We start from the raw sequence: 22,725 nt of genomic DNA on the forward strand, positions 1-22,725 counted from the left end.
CGGCGGCCGCGCGCTTGCTACGTGGCTCGCTGCTCCAGCACTCGTTGCTGCCACGCGCTTGCTGCTGCATCGCGGCTCGCTGCTGCTCCGGCATGGGTCGCTGCTGCTTGCCAGCGAAATTTGCTGAGGCGGCCATGAAGGCCAACCTTCTTGGATCTCCTCCGATACTCTACACCAGCGACAGTCCTGTAAGAGAATGGAAAGCTTTTGTGATGGAGAACGTGCTGGTCTGATATGCATAACCTGATTTTTAGATTTGGAGGTGGGATGTGGGAGAGCAAGAAGAGAATTTTTCTTTCTATTCTTGGCAAGGTGCGTGACAGCGTGAGGACGAGAAGAGAGAACAAGTGAGAAGGAGAAGGGTGCAGTGTGGTCTGACTGTTGCCACAACTGATCACGCTCAGTTTTAATATATATGATGATGTTTCCCAATAAATGTTAGTACTTTTAATAACTGTTACTCTCTCATTCCACGTTTATAAAGCGCACACGCCTATCAAGATTCAAACCTTCCCATCTTTGACAAATAATTTAACTATTATTTTTTATTTTTATAATGTAAATTTTATATAATTGGATTCGTAATCAAATATAGTTTACAATGATTATAGGTTTATAATCATAAGTGATATAATATATGATGAATAAATGATCAAAATGTTGTTTAGAAGACCGTGATATGTCCACCATGCCTTATAAACGTGTAAGAAGAGAGTATAAGAAACTATCCATTGGAGCGGTAGAGTCTACAATGAAATTTATTTTCGTTGAAAACTGCACTAGAAACTCTCCATTGGGATTGCCCTAATCGGTCAGAGAGTTTCCGAGTTTCATCTTAACCTTCCCAGGGAGTAAAATTAAAGATACCATAAATCTTTCGAACTTCAAAATTAAAGATACCATAAAAACGTCCCCTTGCTACCTTTCTGTATAGTGTTTCTGCTCAATGCTATTACATCTTTAACCACTCGTTCATTACTGCTACTGTATTTCGCTAGACATTTAACCTTTGTCAGCATGAGATTGCCTGCTTAGCCAGGTCCAGATGGAGCCCTGGATCTCATTACTTAACTAATTTCGTGTGGCGCCCTTGACGGTTTCATAGGAAATGCTTCCAGGTCCAGGGCAAGGCTGCTGAGGAAACGGCAGCTGCTGCAGCGCATGCATGCCCATGCAAAAACCAACTTAAATCAGTTGCTGCAGTGCATGTACAAAATGTATGTTCCCTTGAAACTTTTACAAGCCTATACAATAGGACTGATAGATATATTTCAAGTTGTGTTCCCAGAATAATCATCAGCAGCAATTTACACCTTGAACACACATGAATGATGCGGATCACATCGCATTTGCACCAGCGCACAAAAAAAGGTAGGCTTGGTGACAATTCTTCATAAGGGTTCGATCTGAACTCGGATCACCTATCTACATTCCTCTGGTCAGTCCTCTCTTGACCTGAAATTTTCGGTCTTTGAGCTATCTTTTCCTTCGGTGATGAAGCAGCCTCTACGGTGTCAGTCTCAGACTTGGTGTGTGATGGATAAGGGTTTCCTTCTTCAATAGGCAGCGTCCTCTTGGAGCCCTCGAGAGCAACGCCCAGAACAATGTTGTCTTCGAAAGCTGGACTAGATTCTTTCTTCGGATTAGGCAACGACACGGAACCATCTCCTTGACGTTCAGTGGCCTCAAGTTCCTGTGCCTTCCCTTTACCAGTCTTAGAAGTTGACGAAACAGCATCTGAAGACGGTATTACTGGTGTCACGTTATCACTCTTGCTGTTCTTCATCCTAGCATCTTCAGTTACCAATTTTTTCTGTTCCTGCTTTTCAGAGTTGCTTACATTACGATTTTCAAGTGTAGCGGATTTGATCTGTACCGAACCATTTGTCTTCCCTTTCTGGTCCTCACGTGACAGTGCCTGTCGAGGTTTGGCTTTGTCATCACTGATCCTCGCAGATGTATCGATCAGAAGTGGACGGCCACGGGTGCGGCTATACATGTCCTCTCCAAAAGGAATGTTATCAAAGTCTGCATTGCCATATGATTTCTGAACCGTTCGAATTTGGGTAGCAAGCCTTGCTTTGTGATGGCCAACTATTCTAAGAAGATCCAACATAACAGCTTCCTGTGTTATTCAGAACATAGAAAAAATGTATTAGTTATGCTTTAGTATGCCGTGACACCTAGTTTATACTAAATGCAGCCTAATCCAGCTGAAATAATTGATTAAAATGTGTGGCATGCCGAAATAGCATCCTAAGCTTCTCCAATGAAATCTTGTCAGAATAGAAAAAGGGCAGAACTATTGAATAACTTTATCATGTAAGAAACCATCAAATATATTGAAGCAACACATACGATTCCAAAGCAAACAGAACAGTTCAGAAACCCTCGGAAGTTACATCAATAGCAGGATTCAAGCAAAAACCAAAAACATTGGGCTCAAACATTCAAACATTAGGACATGCTAATGTAGCCATACAGTTCTATGCAAGAATTATTTTGGGTGCAAGAATTATGCAGTTTAAAATAGTTATATTTATCTGCTTTTTTATGTCATCTTGGAAACTGCTCAGAACAGTAGCACCATATTGGAAAGGAACTGGAAACTCCAAACTGAAATACTTCACTCTGAAAGATCCCACATGCTAGAAATTATGTGCTTAGTTCTGACACCCAATGAGTGAAACCATGAGAGCTAACAACTCCATAAAGGTTCTACAGGCCTGATTAATTATTTGAAGAATACATGCTAGATAATAATAGTCTGACAAAACATATTTGTTCAGCAGACACCATAAGCCTATGCCCATAGAACATATAACTAATTCTAGAAATGGATAGACATTATACCTGGACATTGAGATACTCCTCGACATGCGATGTCTTCACAAAACAGGATATGTAAATCTACAAGAAACACATCATAAATAAAATGAGTTGGTGGCCAATTATAAACCCAAAGCAATAGAATGGAGAAAAAGCGTAGTATTCTAAGAATGTATACAAATATATAAATGTGCATTGAACTAGAATATTGACACCAGTTGCATGCAAACAAGTGGACCATTTTACGGGAAACAAAAGGAAAGCAAAAAAAAAAAAAACTGTTTCATGATTTTAGTGCCAGCATTCCATAAAGCAGGCCAACTTAAACATCAGAACAGACTGGACTTCATGAATAATGTTATGGCCACGAAGCATTATGTAGTTCGCACCGCTAAGGTAAGTTTATCAGGTAACATAAACAGTAAACAGGCCAAATTTACATCAGAAAAATAAAAATCCCAACGATAACAGTATGTGGGGGGGGGGGGGGGGGGGGTCTTTGGCAGACAGCTCAATAAGGTGACACCTAAAAAAGATGTACCAGTGATGGTCAGAGTTTTTAGTGAGGACTGATTGTGCAATAGTATTCCAACCAAAAGATGGAATTACTAAATGTATAATTACCATAAGTGCCTGATTTTTCGGATCAATTTTCTCAAAAAATACTCTCCTATGCAGCTTCTGTTGTTCTATGTGTGGATTTTTTGCCAACACTTTCCTCATGTCTGCAACAATAACCTGCCAAAGAAAAATGAAGCATGGTTGGTTAAACAGACGAGAGATTTGGGTTATGCTACGTACTTCATAGTGGTGCTTACCCCAATTTTTCCAGCATCCATGTGGCTTATAGCAAGATAGGTCTTAATACGCCAATGGGTTCTCTGGGTGTTGTTCCTTACTATAGAAACTGTAAACTTATGGTTAGGAATGTATATCGCTTCTCGATCATCACCTCTAATAATTGTTGGAGACCACCAACCAACATGCTGAAAATCAAATCACTTTTAAGTTAGTGAAATGATGAAATGAAGCATTAAGCAGATATTTTATGGGGATCCAACTGATATTATAGTACATTCAAATAAAGCCTTAAGTAATGCTACAAACATTATCATAACTAGATGGTGTAGTTTTGGACCATAAAACGCAAGGAACAGAACCAAAGATAGTTGAAACCTAAAATAAGGCACGATAATCCTGACCTCGACAATGCCAGAGATTTCAACACCATCTATCTTTGCATTGATCCATTCATTGACTACAAATGGTCTTGTAGCATTGATCATGACACTCGAGAGGAAGTTAGTGAAAATCTGCAATGAATTATGATAGCTATTAACACAATAGCAGAAAATAATCTGATCCCATGAGCAGCGTGTTTTGTGGCACCTCACGACCAGCAAGTGTAAGCAATACTGTCCCAAAACCTCCAGCAGTTATCCACTTCTGGGTATTGAAGCCCAGCAATTCCATAAAGAGAGAAACGGCAGCAATCCAAATACCAGTATAAAGAGCTTTTGTGATAAAATCAAATCCCATCTGCCGCAAACAAACTTGCATAAGTGATACAGCAACATGAATTTTTTTTTATAAAAATGTATTATGTGGTAAAAATATTAAAAATCAGAAGAATATCTTGAGTTTATTACTTATTTGTAGATTTGGTAAGGTTAAATGTCATATACTCATATCAGACACTCAGAAGTATAGCAAATGGAGAGTGTGGGCTACTAGCGAGTAAATGTTGGCATGGAATTTCGTGATTCAAACACACAAAGTCATTCAGCAAAAGTTTCAATAATTAATTATATATTATTATTAAAAAAGGAATTAGAGTCTCATTTTCTATATTATAATAACCCCACTGATTTAGCCTCCACTCCTTTCCTCCCACTTCTGATGCAGAATTCTAGAAACTGAAGAGAAAACAGGTAGGGTGAGCACCGCAGTCTAAACTCCCTCATCATCCTCACAGAATGGTTTATATGGAAACATCAAAACGGATGAACAGCAGCTAGCTATGTGGGATGAGGCAACACTCTGGACCAATGTGCAGGCCAGGGTTTTTCCCTGGGTTCTTATTGTATTTTCTGCTTTCTTTTGTGTTTCAGCCAGAACGCCTGTTTTGTTTCTTGTTTCTTGTTTCTCCTCTTCTTTGTTTTTGGTGTTTCCTTGAGCTCTTGAGCTCCGTTTGTGGACTACTTTTTCTTCTTCTTAATATTGTCCTTGTATACTCACATCCATATTTCTGTCAATCCCAAACAGACCTTGTATTAAATCTAGGATAAATCCATGATAGCTTATAGGTTACCCCTTAGGATGAAATGAGACGAGGTAGCCAGGTAGGAGACTTTGGGAAGAAAGACAAGGTAGTGATGTCTCATACTCTCATGCAAGACATAGCCCTTGTTAAAAAATCCAGAAGAGTATGCACCGGAGGAAGGTAGTTTCACTTAGGGCATGCACAATGAAGGTGCTTCGATGACAAAACCATTTTGTTTTCGGCCAGGTCACATGCACCAGGTGCGCTTATATGATGAATGAGATGCTTAAGCTGTGCTAACAGGTTGGCTGAGCCTATTTAAGACAGGTTTACATTGTAGGGATTAACTTTTATATATGTGCTTAACTGTGTAACAACAAGCTCCATCCGCCCTTCCTCCCTCCCTCCCTCCAAGCACTTATGTCTGAGCATCTTGCATTGTACTACCTCTGTCCCAAAATAAGTCATTCTGACTACTGAGCATCTTGCATTGTACTACCTCTGTCCCAAAATAAGTCATTCTGACTATGTACCTGGGCAGGTACTGAAATGCACTTATTTTGGGATGGAGGTAGTACACCCCTTGCATTCACCCTTATCTTCTGGCCTTGGGGCATTTAGACACTACATTGGAAGGGCTATTTCTAAACAGACAATTATCAAGAGAAAACTGCACTGTAGGTCCATAAACTAGCATGATTCCAACTAGCTACCTCAACTTAAACATTAAACTATCAGATCCTGGACTTGCTAATATGTTAGCAGACTTTATCACAATTGCTATTGACTAACAATGTCAGATGATGACTAGTCAGTTTGAGGTGGCAACTAAATTTGTTAAATTATTAATTTCTAAATTTGAGGTAGCAGGAGTCAAGAGGGGGAGGATGTGTTGAACTTCGCGTTAGCCTACGACTTGTTGATAGCGAATACCGTGTTTAAGAAGAGGGAATCCCATCTTGTGACGTTTCGTAGTGGACAACACTTGAGCCAGATCGACTTTATCCTTGCTAGGAGGGAGGATAGACGTGATTGCTTAGATTGTAAGGTGATACCTGGGGAGTGTGTTGTCCCTCAACACAAGCTTGTGGTGGCGGACTTTCGTCTTCGGGTACGTGTCCACCGGGACAAACGTGCCAAGATTGCGAGAACAAAGTGGTGGAAGCTTAGAGGGGAAGCAGCACAAGCGTTTAAGGAAAGGATGCTAGGTGAGGGGCCTTGGGAAGAAGGAGAAGACGCAGATGACATATGGCTAAAGATGGCAACATGTGCTCGGAAGGTGGCCTCGGAGGTGTTTGGCGTGAGTAGGGGAGGCAAACAGGAGGGGAAAGACACCTGGTGGTGGAATGACGAGGTGCAAAGGGCTATTAAGGAGAAGAAGGAGTGTTTCAAGCGCCTCCACCTTGACAAGAGTGCAGCCAACATCGAGGGCTATAAATTAGCGAAGAGGGTTGCAAAGCGAGTTGTGAATGTAGCAAAGGGTAAGGCGTATGATGACCTGTATCAGCGGCTATGCACGAAAGAAGGGGAGAAGGACATTTATAGGATGGCTAGGATCCGCGAGCGGAAGACAAGGGACATCAACCAAATCAAATGCATTAAGGATGGGACAGATCGACTGCTAGTGAAGGATGAGGAGATCATGGATAGATGGAGAGAGTACTTCGACAAGTTGTTTAATGGGGAGAGTGAGGGCCCTACCCTTGAGTTAGATGACTTTTGACGATACCAACAGACGTTTTGTGAGGAGAATTCAGGAGGTAGAGATCGGGGAGGCTTTGAAGAGATGAAGGGAGGTAAATCGATGGGCCCTGATGGTATCCCCATTGAGGTGTGGAGATGCCTAGGAGATAGAGCAATAGTATGGTTAACTAAACTTTTTAATCTCATTTTTCGGTCAAACAAGATGCCGAAAGAATGGAGGAGAAGTATATTAGTACCTATCTTCAAAAACAAGGGTGATGTTCAAAGTTGTACTAACTACCGTGGGATTAAGCTGATGAGCCATACGATGAAGCTTTGGGAGAGGGTTATCGAGCATCGCCTAAGAAGAGTGACAAGTGTGACCCAAAACCAATTTGAGTTCATGCCTGGAAGATCAACCATGGAGGCGATTTTCTTAATACGACAATTGATGGAGAGATATAGGGAACAGAAGAAGGACTTGCACATGGTCTTCATTGACCTTGAGAAGGCATATGACAAAGTACCGAGAAATGTCATGTGGCGGGCCTTGGAGAAGCACAAAGTCCCAACTAAGTACATTACCCTCATTAAGGATATGTACAAGGATGCGACGACGTTTGTCCGGACATGTGATGGCAACACCACTGACTTTCCTATTAATATAGGCCTACACCAGGGGTCAGCATTGAGCCCTTATTTATTTGCTTTAGTGATGGATGAGGTCACAAGGGATATACAAGGTGAGTTCCCTTGGTGTATGCTCTTTGCTGATGATGTGGTGCTAGTTGACGAGAGTAGGGCAGGGGTTAATAGGAAGTTAGAGCTGTGGAGACGCACGTTAGAGTCGAAAGGGTTCAGACTTAGTAGAACCAAGACCGAGTACATGATGTGCGATTTTAGCGCGAGTAGGCATGAGGGGGGAGACGTTAGTCTAGATGGACAAGTGGTGGTTCAGAAGGATACTTTTCGGTATTTAGGATCGGTGCTACAAAAGGATGGCGACATTGATGAAGATGTTAGGCATAGAATTTCAGCTGGCTGGTTGAAATGGCGGCAAGCTTCTGGCATCCTTTGTGACAAGAGGGTGCCACAAAAGCTAAAAGGCAAATTCTATAGGACAGCAATTCGTCCGGCGATGCTATACGGTGCTGAATGTTGGCCTAAAAAAGACATGTCCAGCAACTGAGTGTAGCAGAGATGCGGATGTTGCGGTGGTTTTGCGGGCACACAAGGAGGGATAGAGTCCGGAACGAAGTTATTCGAGATAGGGTCGGAGTGGCACCAATTGAGGAGAAACTTACCCAGCATCGGCTGAGATGGTTTGGACATGTCCAACGAAAGCCTCTTGAGGCGCCGGTGCGTAATGGGGTTCTTGAGCGGGTCGATAATGTAAAGAGGGGTAGGGGTAGACCTAAACTGACGTGTGATGAGTCGGTTAAGAGAGACCTTAAGGATTGGAATATCTCTAAAGAGATAGCTTTGGATAGGAGCGCTTGGAGACTAGCTATCAATATGTCTGAACCTTGAACTTATTTCTTTCGGGTTTCATCTCTAGCCTACCCCAACTTGCTCGGGAAAAAAGGCTATGTTGTTGTTGTTGTATCACGTGCACATGGAACTCTCTCCGCTTCTCTAGTTGCTCATAGCTCAAAAAGGAACCTGCTGGCGCAAGTCAGCAGTGCTCCCACTTATGGCTTTTGTTGGTTTGCTTAAGCCGCATCTTAAACATTTTAGTGCTTTATGTGTTACAAAAGAAAGTAGCTGTGTGCTTAGGATCTTGGGTTTATGCCATTTCTTCCCAAATATTCACTTCTTATAACATAAAATATTGCTTCTTTTTTATTCTTTTTGCTGTCAGCTTAAATCTGATAAGGCCCTCAAAGTTGAAGCAGTAAAGCAACTCATTGGGGAAGAAGGTTCCTCTGCCAGTAGAATTTAGGGGGATGGTGGCCTCCGTGAACTACTAGAAGTAATTGTTTCAAAAGAAGCAATGTTGGATCCTGCACCTCTGGATCCCTTATTTGGAGATCAAGAGATAGGATTCAAGATCCATAAAGACAGTTCTACATTCTACAATTAGTTTGCCACGCATTCCATGTTTGTTTTTAGTGAATGGTTGGTGGAGGGGGAGGGCACTAGTGAATAAAGAGAAGTAAATTGCTAACAAAGAAAAGGTATGGTTCAAAGAACTATGGTAGATATCAAATTTTACTTATTATGATACAAGGATCTTACATTTCTTGTATCATTGGGATTACGCATATCCACAAGAAACTTCTGTACCTGCTGAGTCAAGCTAAAAGAATAAAATTTATGTCAGTTTTAAAAATGAAAAAAAAAACTGAACACAAAGAAACCAACTCAATCATAGGCAAGAGAACATAAAAAAATAATGGCACCTTTAAGATAATGCAAATCGGGGTAGCAATTACTAACGTTGATCTGCATATCTTTCTATTGCAACACATGAAAGACCATTGTAGCCTAACTAATTCTTTGGTTCATTGCTAAACAATGTTGAAATTACTTCCTCAATCACAAATATAAGTAGTTTTAGGTTTGTCCAAGTCAAACTGTTTTGTAGTTTTGAGCATCAATAGCTAAAAATACAAATAGTTTTGCAACATAAGGTTGACACTACTAGATTCACAATGGTCTAAATTGTAGTCTCCAGCATGTGCTTTTGCAATTGGTGCAGCTATCTTGACTCTTCGAGTACTTGATCATAAACTATCTAGATATGTTGTTATTGGCTTGAAGGCTTTGCCATTAGCTTGAAGTAACTTACATGAGCATGATTTAATCGATAAAGTTGCAACTTACAAACAACACCTGAAGTTTTTCATAGAATGTAGTATCTGCACCTTGTGAGAATATAAGCAACAGCCAGGACAGTTGATAATGATCTCACGAAAGTTATCAGGCGCGTTTTCACAGCTTGACTTGCTGCTGAAGGCAACACAACTGGATCCAAACCCCTGTGTTGCATTGACAAAGAAAGATAAATAACAGAAAACAAAAACTAAGAAAAACTGAAAAAGTATTAAATCCCATTTGGACCACATGAATTTTGCAGGAATTGTAGGTAGTGCAATTCCTATAGGAAACAGGAAGAATTCCAACATTACATAGAGTCCAAAGCATTACAACAATGAAATATCAAGCAGATAGGGTTACCACTGCAGAAAGCAACTATTATAATATGGAGCTATACCTGCAGATTAGTGTTGCTCCTGTCCAGAGAAGTAAAGGTTGAAGGTAGGACGAAGAAACTAAATAAGTACGGCTCTTCTTCCAGTTGCCTCCATGCTGCAAGGTCCATTATGTGTTGCCATATATTTAGCTAGCCCAGTATATAATCATATAAATATGGTTGCATGTAACAGAAGCATACATCAAAACGGTTTCTAATATCCCGCATTAGAGGCAAAAAACCCCATAGAGCAAACACAATAATTCCAACTGCAGTGAACACAAGCGAAGTAGCAGGATTTGCAAGTAAAGTATCACATGACCTGTCAAGGAGAAAAATAAAAGTAATTAATAAAAAGATATGAACTGCAAACACGATATAGCAATGAACAATTTTGAAGTAAATAAAATGCTTCACATCTCTGAAACTTTTAGTTTTTTTTATGAAGTACAACACGCTTCTGCAGAAATGGGTACAATGGTACCACCGTATCATTGCCATGGGCATATTTGCATTTTGACTAAAAGTAAAGGAGACAATTTCAAGCGTTAACCTAATGAATTTGCATAGTGTCATAGTAATAATCTCAAGAAAGAATAAGTCAGAAACAAATAGTCAATTTAAACTGCCTAAGGGATGTAGCCAGTGTAAGAGCATGAACGGGTTTAAAACTGTAGTTCTATTAGATTAGCCACCAACTATATAACCTAACAAATGGGTAGAGTTATTGACTAATCCATAACTTACTTTAGAAATGAAAAATTTAAAAAAAATACCCCAATAACATGACATATATGCGCCACATATGCCAAAACATCAAATTTAGTACCATCGCCATCTTATCATCTAACTTCAATAGGTTACTAAAGCCTGAAGACCTCAACAATAGCAACAAGAGGTTTAGGTAATCACCCTACTGAATGCAAATTTTCCTATGCTCCCCTTACCAACATAATGGAAAATACTAAGTTGCCAATGCATGGTACTACATACATTAGATAATTGTTCTTCTCCAATGTTTACTCACTTGCTGACACAAGAAAATGGTAGGATCAAAATTACCATCTTTGGATGCCAAGAACTATCTAAGCATTCAGAAACTTCATAAGTAAAGAATGGTATAAGGATAACTACCTAGTCAGTGCTAATGACGTGCTCTTGATAAGAGGATTTTCCTGCAAAGGAACTGGCAAGGCAAAAGACCTAAAGCCCAAAGATCTATATCTGTTAGGAATATAAGGCATGAGCCTGTAGTTACTCTCCAACACATAATGACCCCAATAATCTTGTCGCTGCAAAAACAGAAACAAATAAAATAAAAACATGAGTTACTATGTAAGATCTACAACAGTTGGGCGAAATCAGTGCACTTTTTAATCGGTATAACTTGGACACCATCATTTCTAAAAAAGATTTGTCCAGTTGCACACCACGCCATTGTTGAATCCCAACCCCTTTGCTGAGTCAGACACCTACACACGAATCAGTCTCTGACACCCACAGCCATGTCCAAGCAACATTGCTATTAACGACTGCAGTGGCACAAATTATAAGGAAAAAAACAGAATTATTTCTATACAACAATAATATCATGGAACAAATCTTGGAACCAATGGCAACACTCAAGGTAGGATGGAAATAAGAGAAGGCTGTGGATTACACATCTCTATCTCTACTATTTCTAAAGCAAGAAATGTTTCCTTGGTCCGTCAATTGGAATCCTAATCGGAACCAGACATATCAATCGGAATCCTAATTGGAACCGGGACAAATTAATCGGAATCCTAATCAGAACCCGGACAATGAATGCCTCCCACGATCATGACACGGCCTGTACAGGAAGTGAAAGAGCATAAAGTTTTGGTAGTATTATGTAGGTTTATTATGTTACCCGTAGCAACGCACGGGCATTATGCTAGTTATACTATAAAGCATAAAGTACGTCAAGTTTCGGTTCTACAGTCTTCTTTGATACCTAATTCTAAGTTTTATGCTTTCAGTCTCCAAGGCACACATCTGAAAATAATATTGTTGATAAAACTGTAAAATACAATGTTGTAAAGTAGTTTTAGCAATGAAAGTGCAAATGGCGTTTTGATAAGGCCAACAAATTTTGACTCCACAATCCCCCCAAGTCTATGTTTGGAGAGACATAGTGGATTATGATTTTATAAACAGCATTGTTGCTTAGTGAAGCATGTGTGATGAATGCAAGCACAGATAAATACACAACATTTATCAACATCAGTTAGTAGTTCTCTTTTTTTTTTTCTCAAAAGCGCAGGAGAACTGCGCCTCAATATATTAAGAAGAAAGGAGGGGTAAGAGCCCCAAAAGGTACAATTAGGGCCTGTACCAAGCCCAAGACAGACCCCTTAAGAGCTATTACAAGAACACACACAAGGGGTGAGACCTGACCAACAAGAACCGAGACAAGCACCTAAACCACCTGATTTCCTAGGGCGAGGACATGTGACACTCCTCGAGCCCCAGCAAAGGACCACTGTCTTAGATCCTCTTTGATGACCGAGACAACACAAGACACATCAGGAGTAATCCCATCAAAGACGTAGCGGTTGCGATGCTTCCAGATGGTCCAGGCTCCCAAAATAAGAATGGAGTCAAAGCCTTTTTTAACCAGACCATCCACTCTATTGCTAGCGGCCATCCACCAATCAAAAAAAGAGAGGTCATTCAGTGGAGCCAAGGTTTGTAGAGAGTATGTTTGCAAGACCATGAACCATACTTGTCGGGAAAAGACACAAGCAACCAGCAGGTGATCCGCAGTTTCCTCAGCCTGATCACAGAGAGGGCAGGCAGCAGGGTGGGAAAGACCTTTCCTGGCCAGGCGATCTGCAGTCCAAATTCTGTTCAAAGCAGCTGTCCAAAGGAAGAATTTGCACTTGCCTGGAGCCCAACTCTTCCAAATCTGTTTCCAGGGGCCAAAGCTAGTAGCTCCAATGAAAAGAGCCTCATAGGCAGATTTGTTGGTGTACTGTCCAGTGGTAGAAAACTGCCACACATGAACATCTTCCACTTCTGCTTGCAAGGAAAAATTAGAGAGGAAGTCCCATAATTCAAGGTATTCCGCAAGAACTTCTAGAGTGAGTGCTCCTTTGATGTCTGAGATCCAACGCGCATCATCCAAGGCATCAAACACCGATCTCTTCCGAGCTCTAGGTGCTATTGCAGCAAACAAATGAGGCAGTAATTGATCCAATCTTTGTCCATGCAGACATCTGTCCGACCAAAAACAAGTGTTTTTTCCATTTCCAACCTCAGAAACAATGGCCACTGAGAAGAAAGCCTTGACCTGCTTTGGTGCATGGACAGGAAAGAAGTTCCACACCTTGTCGGGTTCGGTCTTCTGCAACCATAACCACCGCAAATTGAGGGCCCAACTAAGTTGCTGCAGATTTGTAATGCCAAGACCACCAAGCTCAACTGGCCTTGTCACCTTAGGCCAAGCAATGAGACAATGGCCGCCTCTAACATCTTTGTGGCCCTTCCACAAGAACCCCCGTCGGCATTAGCAAATATATCTATCATTTATGAACATTTGAATTTTTGAAATATATCTATCAAAGGTGAATGGAGGGAGTATATTATATAAAGAGCCTTATTTGATATTTCTCAACCTATCAACAAATATGATGAAGTATGTTTCATGTAACCGATTGATCAAAAGGCACGCAGATAAGCCTTTAGTTCAAAGAAATACATTTACACCCAAAAGCAGCAGCATATTGCTTAACTTTATTTCCTAGTGAGTATGACTAATGCCTTTTGATATTCTGAGTGGCTGTGTTCTCTACACAACTCAAACCAAATACACCCAAATGCCTCATTCTGTAGGAAGGATAGATTGCGTATGATTGTGGTCTGTATTACATTGAGCCTTGAGGGTGAACATATAGTGGTAATGCCCCCCCCCCCCCCGAGATATTTCCTATACTACCAAATATACTCAACACATTCTTTTGGAATTTGGAATAAGTTTAAATTGTTCAGAAAATATTTCAAAATAAAAAAAGTTTTGAAAAATAATATCATGATATACGCGGAGTTATGTATTACAACTACATGAAAGAAAAAGAGGTAATGGTTAGTTTTCATTAATTCTTCTGTCAAAATATACACACACTTGAAAGAACCATTTGCTACAGCTAAACTGATTGTAATTCCAATTTTGAAACAACAGAAAGGTGACAAAAAAGGATAAATGAACAGTTACATGCCTTATGACAGAGCATGAGAAAAGAAGCATCCCTAGTCACAACCCCTTCAAAATTTGGTCTTAGAATGAATGAACAGTGCTGTTAGCTTAACAATTGAAAAGAAAGAAAGCATACATCAGCAATTGAAGGAAACGAAGTGGATGACAAGGGAAGAGAACTCCTCATCTGATGGCTCTGCACAAAACAAGAGAGAGAGAGAGAGACAGAGAGAGATTCATAAAACAATAACAAAAAAAAAAGACTGAGTACCAAAAAATCAGTGAGCAATATGTACCCTAAATTTGTTCCTTTGGCAAAATATGTGAGAAGCAGGCAGCCTTAGGAACAGCTGGGATGTCAATCCAACAGCCATCTCAACTCAAATCGAATGAAATTCACAATTCACATCCAGTGGACACAGACTTCTATCTGTCACTGATGTGTCACATGTGCTAGCTTCCCCTGAAATGTAAAAACAGTTAGAACAGGTGAATTTCTGAACTGGTACATTATGTATAGATCACAACTTCATTTGTTACTTATACGATCTTAGTTCAGAGTATAAAGTATTTGGTTCCACTTGCAGAGATGGAGCATGAGCTGGCACAATGGCTATGGCGGAGAAGAGACTAGGTACTTCTAAAAAGTGAAAACTATTAAGGGACTCAGAAATTCACTATATGCAACCATTGAACAAAGATAAAAGCTGTAACTTCAATAGGTATTTTGGTGGTAATAGGTAGTGTTGTCCATTTGATAATTACACCTTCAGGTCCTCAGGTAGGATAATCCACAAAATCACCGTTAATACAATGGCATTGTGGGGGCAAAAAGACAAAGAAGTAATGTGCATATGTCTGCTTTTGTGAAATTCGTTTATCCGTACTACTTAAAACAATGGAGTTGGTGGTCATGGTGTGCCTGCCATCACCAGTTCACCATCACTCTGCCCCTATACTGTCTTTTTTTACCCACCCTTGCCCCTAAGTGTGATTATTGGGAATTTACTTGTTGTCTTATTTCCTTTGCACACAACAGTAACTATCTACATGTTCTCATTTTGCCCATAAGTTGCAATGGCACAACCAACCAAAAAAATTCATGAAATAAGACATTGTTTATTAATATCCTCTCTTAGCTATTGACAAAGATGCAGGTTAGTTTTGCTAACTTTTCAGAAATGAGAACCCTGAACCCAGACTTAGAGGCACAGAACCAGCTCCGATCAGGATTGGCTAAAATTATTCCCAGCATGCAGCAACTAGAAGCTAGGCAGCAAATATACGAAACCGAGATGCAAAATTTGCATGATTTTGTGGCTCCCTGTATTTGTAAACCACATGCTCATTTCCCAACATGAGGTAAGCACCACTAAGCCAGTTGACTTTTATTTGTGCAGGAGAACATGGCCAACTTAACATCAGCAGAGAAACTAATGTTTCTTCATCACTCTAATGAGGTCGCCTAATTTAACATAGTCAGCAAGGATGCCACTTCACGGCCTGAATAAATTATCAGGAAGGAGACTGTGTTGCTACAATCAGCAGCTGAACTCTCCTTCCTCCAGTGTCGACATCACCTCCTACCAACTAGTTGTGCATGCAATTCTTGTAAGAAATCGCTTCCGAAAAACTCAAATAGAAGTATAGGATACAAATTAACCCACATTGACAACAGAAGCGCAAGCCAAAATCTATTATCCTCAGTTCATAACTCAAAATTTCCACAAGCACTTTGATTTGGGGAACCAAGGGCGGCCTCACCTCACCTCGCGAACAGAGGAATTTGCTGTTGGGGTAGGGAGATGGGGAAGCCGTCGGCCCCTACCTCCTTGCGGCTGGGACGGCCGGAGGAACACGACGGACGGGTGAAGAGGGGATTTCCCTCGGGGAGAGAGCCAACGACGGGGGAGCGGAGATCGCCGGCCTGACGACGTGCACAGCGGAGGAATGCGAAGGACACCGACGTCTGCGGACCCGGTCGGAGGTGGGGGATGCAGGCGGTGCTAGGAAACACTAGTCGCCACGGTGTCGCGCGAGAGGCGGGCGCTGAGGGCGTCGGGGACGCGCGGTCGCCGGTCGGGTTGGAGGCGACGGCGAGTCGGCGTTGGAGGGGACCGGAGATCACGAGGCACAGATGGGGAATTTTCCTGTTTTCCGCCCTGCGAAATGCGAATGGCTATTTTTACGTAGCGCCCGCTGACTTTTGGCCTTTTGGGGAAGCTTCGCAGAACGGCAGAAGCCTCTCCGCCGTGTGTTTGCACCACGTGGACAACGGGAAAAAAAAACTTGTAATTCTGCTTCCGAATTGCATCACAATTTTCCGATTTTTATGCCATGACATTTTTTTCAAAGTAAGATCTCTTAGTAGGATTGTATGATATATTGATAGTAGTATTATATTAAAAACTTCTAATGTATCATGGTATCTTCCATCATAATGTTCAGCCCTTGATCTTGACGTCATGTGACTTTATTGTAATATGCACATGTAAGTTATTTATAGTTATGTTCAAATCAAAATTTGAAAATTTTATAGCAAATGGAGTATATGGAAGCAAGCTAATGATTTGATATCAAAGAAGGACACGGTCAATGTAATAGAACCGTCAAACTAAAACGCTTAATTAAGCGTAATGACCATCATTTGAACTTATCAGGCGCATTAGCTTAATTAAATGTAACCTGACAGTCTATTTCCAACCCACAGGCCGATCGAAACATCACCAGTAGTCTCGCACGACGGCGAGCGCAGATGGTACTACCATGATATAATTTCACAAATATAGATAACAACATAAATATTTACAAAAGCATCTTTAAATTTAGAATTTACTTTTATTTATTTGAGCAAAAATGCAAGTGAACCCATCTTAGGCATATGAATCAAGACGAGCAGGAATCAACAAATACCAACTATGGAAGGAATAACAGAATACTTTTAGTCATCAAGGATGGCCGAATGAATTATCTTTGAATATGAAAACGAAGGGCCTAGAGACAAGGATAAATTGTACAGTTTGATTTGGAACTAGTGCTCAAAAGAACCTATACAAATCCACGAGATTCTCAAATACTATTCTAAAACGATCTTTTGATAGTGTCTCAGCAGAGCTCCGGAGAATCCGAGTTGCAGTCTGGAATGTCCGGACACAATATCCGGATTATCTGGACACAATATCCGGAATCTCCGGGTACCTATTATTAGAATAGATTCTGAACCTACACATGTCAAATTTTTACCCTCAATACTGTGGTGCCTTCGGAATTCTTTTGAAAACTAGGCTCAAAAGTATTAACCATACTTCAAATTTTTACTCCTAAACTTAACTAGCATACTAGACTACGAGCCGGCTCTTTTCTAGTGTTGAGAGTTTTGAAGAAAAGCGGTCTAAATGACCCAAAACGGCATTACAAATTACCAATGCGAAACCTCAAAATAAGGGAGATGTGCTCTTATGTAAACGAAGCAATACATACAAAATTCTATTAATCAAAATTTCACAATGCGATGAATGACATGATGCATGCACGCATGACCTATACGTCCTTACAAAAGAAATTTTTTGCCAAATCAACTATGGCAATATACGGAGATCATTCGGTGGCACAATACGTATTCTCCCTATATACTAACCGTGTACTACTAATTCTTTCCTACATAAGCGGGATTAGTGTATCTGCAGAAAAATCACAACACATATATATTCACCACTACTAATTGACTAGGAGTTAGTTGATACTATATTTACAGCCACCTATCATAGCCTACACTATATAGGGCTTACAAACTAATCCCTCCTAATCCCTTAAGGGCAAAGAAATGTGGTTTTTTAAAGCTCACTTTTAGTTTTTAAGTCACCAAAATAATCACGCTAGTACCCTCCCTGATGCGTTTCAGCTCTGATACTAGCTGTGACAGAACCACCAAGTTAAAATGATTAATTAAGCGTAATGGCCATCATTTGAACTTATCAGGCGCATTAGCTTAATTAAGTGTAACCTGATAGTCTGTTTTCAACCCACAGGCCGATCGAAACATCACCAGTAGTCTCGCATGACGGCGAGCGCAGATGGTACTAGCATGATATAATTCCACAAATATAGATAACAACATAAATATTTACAAAAGCATCTTTAAATTTAGAATTTACTTACAATAAATGATGACAGTGGAAGCGAATATAACTTGAGAGAAGGGAGTTTATTTGAGAACCAATAAAATAAAACGATAACTATGAAAACGTGAGGACGTCACATCGAGCCCACTGATGCGAATCCTGGTTAGCTTCTATACCTGAAACAGGGTAAACAATAAATCCTGAGTATACTAATACTCAGCAAGACTTACCCGACTAAGAGTATACTTAGCCTATTATCTAGACATGCACGGTTTTCTGGCTAGTGGTTTGTTTGCAGAAATGCCTCTATTGGCAGGTCCTTACTTTTAATATTTTAGCCGCATATTTTATATGGATAGACTATCAACTAATGTTTGCACATCTAAAACAATCATGGTGGAGCATTCAATATTAATTCAAAGTAGTATCCATCATAGATCACAATTATTCTAACTCATTTTCTACGAGGCGACAAAGAGATCGAGGCCCTCATATCCGCGAGACACGGCGAATCGATCCGATTTAACCTTGCAAGGTGGACCTAACCAACACGGCGCGCATAAATCCCGTCGGACCACACGCACCAACCATTCTCCTCCCCGCCTCGAACTACAGGACCGCCCCACCATCATATGGTCAGCCGAGCTCAACGTGAGACCACCAAAAGTAAATACATGCATTTCCATTTCTCCGCGATTACTCGACTACCCCAGGAGGTGAGATGGGGTCCTGTACTTTCGAAGTGAGGTAGTACTAGGATTACCGATTTCGACTACCTCCTACTCCCGGTATGCGGTTAGTACAGTTCAATCCCCAATCAGCACTGCCGACAACGACCGGTCCTTAATCGACACAGACGGGGCTAAGACAACCAGGAACCCTGTTCTGCTGCCATACCTACATATCATCATCATTCCCCGCCCGGTCTCAAGTTTCTATCATTTCCACATTTCATTCCATATCTCAAATACTGAAGTATAAAGATAATTATATCTTGCGAGTAACTGGCAATTACTCGACTTTTAAATATCATGTATCTGGCGAGTGATAAGGAATCACCCGTCTTCTACCGAGACCTATTAAGCATGGCATCGCTATCGACCTATACATACTAGTATAAACTAAAGGAAACCTAAGGATTGTGCAACTAGAGTTCCAAATAATTCCTACAACGTAATGCACAAGTAATATATATATATATATATAGTGAATCATAATTTAAAATAATAGGACATGCACCGGTGCTTGCCTGAGGGTAAAACAAGATTAGTGTTAATACTATCAAGGCCTTGGGCCCTTCCGACCTTGGGCCGGGTCTTCGGTTGCACTAGCTGGTCCTTCCATATTCTGGAGATGCCCACCAAACACCGTCTTGTGGTTCTGCTCCAGCATCATGTACTTCACGTTCACACTTTGTACATCTAGCGCATCTAAATGAGATGCATATGATATGCTAATTAATGCAATGCAAAAGTTAATACATGTCAAAACAAAGCTAACCCAATTGGTTTTACATTTACCGCATGGCCCTAACTCCAGTTATGCATTTAACAAGCTATAAAAGCATTTCATCTTGCATAAATAAAACCACATAAACACAGTTGTCAAACAATACATTTCATGGTTCTATCATATAGAGCATGAAGATACGAAGCTAACAAAATTAGTTTTGCATTTTTTTGATTTTTTTACAAATTTCTACGCATTTTACAAGCTCTGCTGCTCAGTGCTGATCGAAAGTTCTGACCCAGGGTCGGAAGTTCCGACCCCCATCGGAAGTTTTGAGTTTCTTCCGACAAGAGGCGCTCGGCCAAACCAAAATAAATGTGTAGGAAGTTCCGATAACCATCGGAAGTTTTGAGCTTCTTCCGACAAGGAGTGCTCGGCCTATCCAAAATAATCGTGTAGGAAGTTCCGACAACACGTCGGAAGTTCTGATAAACACATTTTCAGCCAAAAACAGAAATTCTTATTACGGAAAAACTAACCAACAAAATCAAAACCCCTTTAGATTGTAGTGAAGGGATGCATATAGAGATGATTGACTAAAGGAAATCACTTAGAACCTCCTCGAAAGATAGATCGGACCGACACAAGTTGGAGTACCTTGAACGAGATTTTCCCCGCGCGAAGAACTTGAAATCCAAGGCTCCCCGGGGAGGAATACGTGGGGAAGATGGTCCTCCACGTGGATTTGAAGCTCCCATGGCCTTGAGATTGATTTGGGATGAGAGATTTGGAGTGTAGGGTTTGGGGGGAGAGGGAGGGCACGGTGAGGGAGAGAGGGAGTGGGCTGTTGTAACACCCCAGTGTTACGTTTTGGGTTAATCATATGCTTTAGTCGCTAATCCTTGCTTAAACATTGTCATTAATGTTAACCTTTCTCGCTTAATGACATTTCATGTCAGCTGAGCTTTAATCCATAATTTTCTGTCAAATCTAAAGCTCAAATCAAGTGTTGCCCAACATCAAAGTTGTAGATTTTTCCTTTCTCTACAACTTTTGTTTTGGCAAAAATTCAAGTTTCAATATCAAATTTTGAATTTTGGATGGTCAAAATTGAGCTGAGTTTCATTGAACTTTTCTCTCTCTCTCTCTCTCTCCCTGTGTTACCTGCTCACTTCCGCCAGCCATGGCCACGCGACGCGCGGCAAGCGCCCGCTCGCCATCGCCCTGTGCGCCTATGCCGACGATGGCAACAGGCTCGTCAATGCCGCCACTGCCTCGCCACGTGCCCTGCCGCGTCCTCGTGCTGGCCTCATCCGTCGCATTGATGGTTCGAACGTCTCGGTTCATCCCCTCTCCCGGTGCGTGGTCGTGGCCAAACCCCCGCCCCTCCCCGGCTGCCGCGTTGTTCGTTCTCGAACCATCTTGAGGTCGCCTCCTCGCCACCCACCCTGTGCTTGTCATCGCCGCCCAGACCATGCCGGCCGACCCTGCCTGCCTGCGCAGCACCGCCGCCCACCATGGCCGCCGCCTGGCCCTGCACACTGCGCCCCACCTCCGGCCATCCTTCGCTCAAGCCGAGCCCCCAAACGGATTTGCCCCGACGCGCTGGTGCTCCCCGGCCCGAACCCGCTCGCCCTCCATCACCGGACGGCCGCCGCCGCCGCTCAGTACCACCGTCGCGCCCCTGCTTCCGTGGAAAGCCCTCTCCGGCCGCCCCCAACCCCGTCCGAACCCACCAATGGGTAGCTCTCGACCTCCTTGTGCTCATCCACTCTTCCATCGCCGCCGGTGAGCACCCCCATCGCCGGAATCGCCGTTCCCTAAGCCGTTCCCTACTCTGTATGCGACCAAGGATCTCCTGCAGCAATTGAATAAAGTCCAGGGGGTTTTCTGCGAAGTCTATGACTCATATGAATAGTGCTGCGAAGGGTTCTTTTGTAATAAATTGGCTGAAACTTTGAAAAATCGTAGTAAATCATAGAAAAATCAAAAAAATGCAAACTAAAATTTGTTGGATTCCTTGTTCTAAGATCTACAACTTTCCTTACAGGTTGAACTTCAGTTTCTAAATTGTTTTTGCTCTAATTTAAATGTTAGTTTAAGTGGTTGCAAGCTTTGAAAATGCATAGTAAATGGTAGAAAAATTGTAAAATAGAAAATGAAGATATTTTGGAATCCTTGCAAATAGATCTATGCAGTAGATGCATAATATTGTATGCTTTAGTAGAAAATATTGCTCTAGGTATTTATCTATGTTTGTTAGAAATAAATTCATATTTATAGTTACGTTGCTTTGTTTGCTATGAAATTTTTATGGTAGGCTATTCTTGTGATGTGTGTGTTGTGGTAAAAAATTCAAGTTCATTGAGTGCAGTATGACCGAGTTATTGATTTAACTTGTTGATTGCTAAGTAAATAGTTTATAAATAATATATAAATGCTAAAATAGAAAATAAGTTTCCACTACCTTTGTATGATGTTGTGATGTCTTCCCAAAATTTAATATGCTTTGCCAACTTTTCTAGCATCTCGTCAATGAATGGTAGTGGAAAATGATCCTTCCTCGTCGCCTTATTCAATTTTCTATAATCGATGCACATCCTCCATCCCGTGATGGTTCTTTGCGGTATCAATTGCTCCTTCTCATTTTTCACAACCGTGAGTCCTCTTTTCTTTGGAACGCAATGAACAGGGCTTACCCATTTACTATGTGGCACGGGGTATATTATTCCGGCATTCAATAATTTGATAACCTCCTTCTTCACCGCATCACGCATAGCATGGCTCAACCTTCTTTGATGTTCTACGACCGTCTTGTATTGCTCCTCAAGTTGTATACGATGTGTGCAAAAAGCGGGGCTAATACCTTTCAAGTCGTTAATCGAGTAGCCGATCACCTTTTTGTGCTTCTTCAATAAATTCAGCAACTTCTCCGTCTCTTCCGGGCTCAATTCGTCGCTAATAATCA

At 41.2% G+C, this 22,725-nt stretch overlaps 1 protein-coding gene across 5 annotated transcripts; it reads right to left on the minus strand.

Annotated features, from left to right (window-relative positions):
- Positions 1 to 1,150: 1,150 nt before the first annotated feature.
- On the minus strand, positions 1,151 to 16,365 carry LOC120669710 (mechanosensitive ion channel protein 2, chloroplastic-like). Of its 5 annotated transcripts, none has more exons than XM_039949538.1 (14): positions 16,016 to 16,364; positions 14,484 to 14,650; positions 14,324 to 14,383; positions 11,106 to 11,263; positions 10,173 to 10,293; positions 9,993 to 10,087; positions 9,643 to 9,756; positions 9,014 to 9,074; positions 4,219 to 4,368; positions 4,032 to 4,142; positions 3,648 to 3,815; positions 3,454 to 3,567; positions 2,854 to 2,910; positions 1,151 to 2,125 (listed from the first exon to the last, which is right to left on the minus strand). In XM_039949538.1, exons 2-14 carry the CDS (start codon positions 14,559 to 14,561, stop codon positions 1,418 to 1,420), a joined length of 1,995 nt encoding a protein of 664 aa, XP_039805472.1. In that variant the 5' UTR covers positions 14,562 to 14,650; positions 16,016 to 16,364; the 3' UTR covers positions 1,151 to 1,417. The 5 variants fall into 5 exon arrangements, with proteins under 5 accessions (XP_039805472.1, XP_039805471.1, XP_039805470.1 ...); XM_039949537.1 differs by having other exon boundaries at positions 15,957 to 16,364; XM_039949536.1 differs by having other exon boundaries at positions 15,952 to 16,364.
- Positions 16,366 to 22,725: the final 6,360 nt, after the last annotated feature.

Source organism: Panicum virgatum, chromosome 4N, assembly GCF_016808335.1.
Source record: "Panicum virgatum strain AP13 chromosome 4N, P.virgatum_v5, whole genome shotgun sequence".
NCBI classification, from domain to species: domain Eukaryota; kingdom Viridiplantae; phylum Streptophyta; class Magnoliopsida; order Poales; family Poaceae; genus Panicum; species Panicum virgatum.